We start from the raw sequence: 6,000 nt of genomic DNA, 5'->3' as shown, positions 1-6,000 counted from the left end.
GTCAGACAGATTGTGTACAAATGCAGGAAATTCAAAGACCATTATTACCCTCCCCAGGTATGGCCAACCAATAAAGATCACTCAAAGATCAAGGCAAATAATAGCCTGCAAGTTCACAAAGGAACCCAAGGTAACCTCTAAGCAACTACAGGTTTCTCTCATGTAAGCTAATGTTAATGTTCATTATTCCACTGTTAGGATGAGACTGATCAATAACGGAGTGCATTACAGCTTAAAAACCTGATAAGACGTGTTAAATACAAATACGGTGGTGTTAGTATCACTGTTGGGACTTTTTTTTTACTGTATCTGGGCCATGACCGCTTGCCATCATTGGTAGGACAATAAATTATAAATTTTATTGGGAAATTGTTAAAGGAAAATGTCAGGACATCTGTTCATGGGCTGAATATACAGAGAACTTGTAGCATGACAACGACTCAAAGCACACAAGTCACTTTACAAGAGAATGATTAAAGAAGAATAAAGTTAAAGTTTTTGAATAGTCAAGTCAATATCCTGACCTTAATCCTATAGAAATGTTGATGAAGGACTTGAATTGAACACTTCCTGAGAGAAAACTCACCTATACAACAGCATTGAAGTTATTTTGTAGGGAGGAATGGGCTAAAATTCCTCTATGCCGATGTACAGGACTAATCATCGGTTACCTTGACATGTTTGGATGCAGTTATTGATGCTCAGCGGGGTCACACCAGATACAGAAAGCAAAGGCTCACATACTTTTGCCACCCATAGATATGTGATATTGGAGTATTTTTCTCAAGTAAAAAAAATTACAAAGCCAAATATTTTTGGCTTCTCTGTTTGATTTCATCCTCTTTATCTACTTTTAGGACTTGTGTGAAAAACTGGTGTAGTTTAAAGTCAAATTTATTCCGAAATATGGAGCATTCTGAAGGTTTCACAAACTTTCAAGCTCCACTGTACAAGAGGAATAATTTCTGAAAGTCTTCCGTGCATAAGTCCACTTCATGTTACGCCTTACTTTGTACTAATATCATTATGCACACAGGTCATATCATTATTAAATTATAATAATTTAATTAATTAGTTTTTTTTGAAAAAAATGTAAGAATAGTCCCAAGAAAATTGTGATAGTGGAACCTAGCGTCTTTAAATGGATTGTCTTCTGCCGGACCTTTGTGGCCAGGATTATGTTTTATATGGGGCCACCTGGATTGGCCTACAAAGTGGCATCCTCTGTTGTGCACATCTATGTACGAGATAGTCTATGGGAAATTAAACAAGTTATGTATATGAAAAATCAAAAAGATTCTATGAAAAAAAGATAACAGCTGTTTTAGTATATTTATATTTCTTGAAAAAAAATCATAGTCCTTTGTGTACCTGATCTATAGTATAATCTTTATCATGAAGATGACTTGAAAGAGATAATGATATGTTTCTAATTCTGTCCAAGGTGACCTGCCCCATTTTCACAATTTATGGAATTTGGCATACCACAGTCATAATCTTGTAATTCGGTTTTCTACGTGTCCCACTTGTCAGTCAAAGCAGCCTATAGCCTTCTCTCTATGTAGATGCAAAATAACGTCCATAAATGATCTTCCCCTCCCCCCCAAAAAAAGTTTTCATTTCCTGTCCAAAAGACATAACCAACCCCAAGGAAGAAGGCCTCTAAAGACTTCCCTGACAATGAAAGGCATACACATAGGGCCTTCTGTTTGGAGTCCATGCACTGGCTCCATCAAAACATAATCAAGTTTGCTTTGCAAGGAAAAAATAGGGCATGTTATTGTTGAAGTGCATTCTCGGCCGGATGGCAAAATTTCACAGTTCGGCTCAGTCAGTGCCATTAGCAATTTCTTGCAGTAGGTTTTCTAAACTTGAGATGCGCTTCTCTTGAGACTCAACGGTGGCTCGCAGGTACTTGATTTCTTCTAGAAGATCTTCTAGAGAGACTCTCTAGTGAAGAAAAACAGAAATAAATACATATTTAGAAGATATTAGTCCCAAAGAGCATTGAAGACCAATATTTAAAAGAAAATCTGGTCCTAAAATTCTGATCAATGATTAAAAATGTAAATTAAAGCTCCCAGGTTCAAATGAATAATCTGTAACAGGACCCTCCATCTTCTATGTGCCATTTATTATAGTGGTGTGGTTTTATGTGGCAGAGGATCCATGTGTGAATGTTTGAATCTCTGCACCCCATGCTGTTAGGCATAGTGTCATATTTAGACTAGTGAAGAAAAGTACTTACTGAGAAGCCGGTTTCACAAGAAGAGTAACTTCTACGTGGCCCAGTGGGTGGTTTATTGTCCAGAATGTTTTTCTTGGTGACTTTAAGTTCCCTGTTCTTCACAGGAACATATCCCTCCCTGAGTGATACCAATATTGGGTCAGCATTCTGTCCTGCAAACCATTCATCTGCTTCAATAGCTGGCTCAGGTCCAGGCGTGTCTGGATACAGATCATCCTGGAAAAGGTCTGACTGTAAGAAAGAAAACCACCAGTCTTAGTGTAGTTACTCAAGCCTCATATGTCTTCAGATTGTGGAGGTAAATGTGATAATTGTAGGATGTTTTGTCTTAATTATTGTAACTCACAACTAATCGGTCTTCCTATTAAACTCTTCCCTATTCAATCCATTCTCCATGCAGCAGTCAGGCTCATATTTCTGTCCAGCCACAACTCCAATACCTACCCAGTTCCAGTCTTTGCACTGGTTACCCCTCCACTTTATAATATAATTTAAACTAATCATCTACAAAACTCTTTACCATGCTGCACTTTATACATCTCCTCATCTGTCTACCACCTTACCCACATGCTCTGTTCCACCAATGATTGCCAAAATGTCCCATTCTTAACTTCAAGACTTTTCTCAATCTGCACCAGTTCTGTGGAATGGCTACCCTTAGGCAAATTTCCAGTTTCCACAGTATAAAGCATGTTCTAAAAAACCCATATTATTAGCAGTACAGTCACATTAGCTAATCTAACTCTTTATTCCCCCCTATATTATTCCTCACTACCTGATCCTGTCTCTCAAAAGTAGCCCCCACACTCCATGCACTTCATATGTGTGCATACAGTAATATTGTCTGGTGAACAAGTTGGCATTTATCTTAAAGTAAACCTCCAATTTGGGTGAACTTTTACTCGATTATGGAAATGTAATAAAATAATTTTATATTAATTTTCTCTGTTACTCAACCTATCTGTAGACAGATTATTCTGAGCATTTGCATATCATACAGACCAGAGTACTGGATGATTAGATGAGATGTCGTTAAAGGGAACCTGTCACCCCCCTCAGGTGTTTGTAACTAAAAGAGCCACCTTGTGCAGCACAAATGCTGCATTCTGACAAGGTGGCTCTTTTAGTTATGCTCCCTGCACACGCTGAAATAAACGCTTATAAAATGTGCCCCCTCATACTCTGAAATCGCCAGGGAGGCAGGTCTTTCCTTCCTAAGCCAGACCCCTCCTAGCCGTCACTCCGGGCCCATGCGCAGCGGGCGCTGCCTCCTCTAGCTTCATTATCATCCCCGGCGCATGCGCATTAAGTTTTTTTTCGGGCATGCGCAGTTGCGCTGCCCTTCGTACTTACAACGCAGGCGCCGGGGACGATAATGAAGCAAGAGGAGGCGGCACCGGGCGCGCACAGGCCCGGAGTGACGGCTGGGAGGCATCTGGCTTAGGAAGGAAAGACCTGCCTCCCTGGCGATTTCAGGGTATGAGGGGCGCATTTTATAAACGTTTATTTCAGCGTGTGCAAGCATCATAACTAAAAGAGCCACCTTGTCAGAATGCAGCATTTGTGCTGCACAAGGTGGCTCTTTTAGTTACAAACGCCTGCGGGGGTGACAGGTTCCCTTTAACACAGCTCTGGGGGGAACAGGCTATTATTAAGGAGATTGTGCTAAAGTATAGAGTGTTACAGGTAATGTTACCTTGGCATATAATATGTAAATTTGCTTCTTTCTGAAGGTAAAACGTCCATACAGATGATTTTTCTGGCAATTACCGGTACTAATAATTTTGCAAGGCTGGTTGAAGTTTCAGACATTGACATGTAGGATTGCTACATCCAAAGGTGACCATAGACAACTATCTCCTTTCTTGAGGGGAAATAATTTGCATACTTTTTCTCCATAGATCATTGCCTGTAAGTCTCAGTTTATTGTATATCAGCCATATCAATAGATGGAATTAAGTTATGATGGGCATGTGAATAAAAGTGCAGGTTATAAGAGTCCATGTACTTCACCTTTCTTGGAACTGTCATAACAATGGGTTCACATTTCCTCTCGTGCAGTTTGTAAAACCTGTAAAACAGAGATATGTTGATTAAAATATGGATTTTTATGTTACTCACCATAAAATCCTTTTCTCATTGGAGGACACAAGACTGTGGGTGTATGCTACTGCCGCCAGGAGGCTGACACCAAGTAAACATAAAAAAGTTAGCTCCTCCTCCGCTGTATACACCCTGACACTAATCCAGTTTGGTGCAGAAAAGCAGTAGGAGAACAACAAAAATATAACTCAGCTTTAACACAGATGCAACATGTCTAGAAACAAAACACAGAATAATAAAGAAGAAGCCATCTGGCTAATAGGGTGGGTGCTGTGTCCCCCAATGAGCGTCTCGGAGAAAAGAATTTTACGGTGAGTAACACAAAAATCCATACTTCTCACTGGGGGAAACAGGACTGTGGGATGTCCTAAAGCTTTCCTTGGCTGGGAAATCGGCTCCACGGTATAAGCCTTAAGCACCCATTGCCTACAGATGAGCTAATGCTGTCTGGAGAATTCTCCTACCCAGACTTGCATCCGCTGAAGCCTCTGTATGGACTTATAGTGTTTTTAGAGAAAGTGTGTAGACTGGACCAGGTCACCGCCTTGCAAACCTGTTCCGCTGGTGCCGAAGAGCCCAGGAAGGCCCAACTGCCTGAGTGGTGTGTGCCCTGATCCCAAACGAAACGACTGTGCCTGTGATGTAGTAGGACTCCTGGATAGTCAAACGTATCCACCTGGCTATAGTCGATTTTGAGGCCGCGAGTCCCTCCCTGCGACCCTCAGGAAGGACGAACAGTGTGTCTGTCTGTCGAAAGGATGCCGTCTGAGACACATATTTCCTGAGAGCTCTCACTAGATCTAGCGCTTGGAGAGCCCTTTCCACACGGTGTATTGGCGCCGGGCAAAATGAAGGCAAGACAATGTCCTCGTTCATGCGCAACGAGGAAACAACCTTTGGCAAAAAAGGGGGTGCTAGCCTAAACACCATCTTATCCTGATGAAAAAGCCAATAACGGAGCTCAGCAGGATAGAGCCGCCAGCTCCGAGACCCGCCTGATGGAAGTTATGGCCACTAGAAATACTACCTTCCAGGAAAGGTATGTCAAGGAAATGCCCTGAATAGGTTTGAATGGAGATTCGTACAGGGCGCCTAGGACCAGGTTAAGGTCCCAAGCGTCCAGGGGGGCCTTGTAAGGCGGTACCATGTGATAAACGCCTTGTATGAAGGTCTTCACCTATAAATTGGTAGCGATTTTGTGCTGAAAAAGGACAGACAAGGCTGATATCTGTCCTTTGAGGGTATTTGGTGCTAAACCCGAATCTAGGCCTGCTTGGAAGAATGCTAAAATGTTAGGGATAGAGAAACGAAGTGGGGAATAACCGCGCTCTCTGCACCATGCAAAGAAGACCTTCCAGGTGTGATGGTAGATGTTTGCTGAGGCGGGCTTCCGGGCGCTAATCATAGTAGCAGCCACCTTCTGGAAGAATCCGGCCTGGGTTAGAAAAAAGTTTCAACGGCCAGGTCATTAAACACAGGGCCCCTGAGCTCTGATGGTAGATCGGGCCCTGGGAGAGAAGGTCCACGCACTCTGGCAACCGCCAGGGAGTCTCGGTGAGCAGCTGTACTAGGTCTATGAACCAAGACCGCCGAGTCCAATCTGGAGCGACTAGAATTGCTGGAACCTGCTCCATCTTGATCTTTTTGAT

General features: G+C 42.3%; 1 protein-coding gene across 2 annotated transcripts in view; it reads right to left on the bottom strand.

Moving 5' to 3' along the window:
• Positions 1–876: 876 nt before the first annotated feature.
• CORO6 (coronin 6) overlaps positions 877–6,000 on the bottom strand; it is a 113,298-nt gene continuing 108,174 nt past the window's right edge. Inside the window, exons 9-11 of one of the 2 annotated variants that reach the window (XM_069761168.1) lie at positions 4,262–4,319; positions 2,249–2,479; positions 877–1,950 (exon numbers count right to left, since the gene is read on the bottom strand). In XM_069761168.1, coding sequence (XP_069617269.1) covers positions 1,828–1,950; positions 2,249–2,479; positions 4,262–4,319 — 412 coding nt within the window. In that variant the 3' untranslated portion in view covers positions 877–1,827. The remainder of the gene's footprint in view (positions 1,951–2,248; positions 2,480–4,261; positions 4,320–6,000) is intronic. The other variant, XM_069761167.1, reaches the window with a different exon arrangement.

Source organism: Ranitomeya imitator, chromosome 3, assembly GCF_032444005.1.
Source record: "Ranitomeya imitator isolate aRanImi1 chromosome 3, aRanImi1.pri, whole genome shotgun sequence".
In the NCBI taxonomy this organism is placed as follows: domain Eukaryota; kingdom Metazoa; phylum Chordata; class Amphibia; order Anura; family Dendrobatidae; genus Ranitomeya; species Ranitomeya imitator.
The sequence above is the reverse complement of the archived record's forward strand: the minus strand, read 5'-3'. Positions and strand labels throughout refer to the sequence as shown.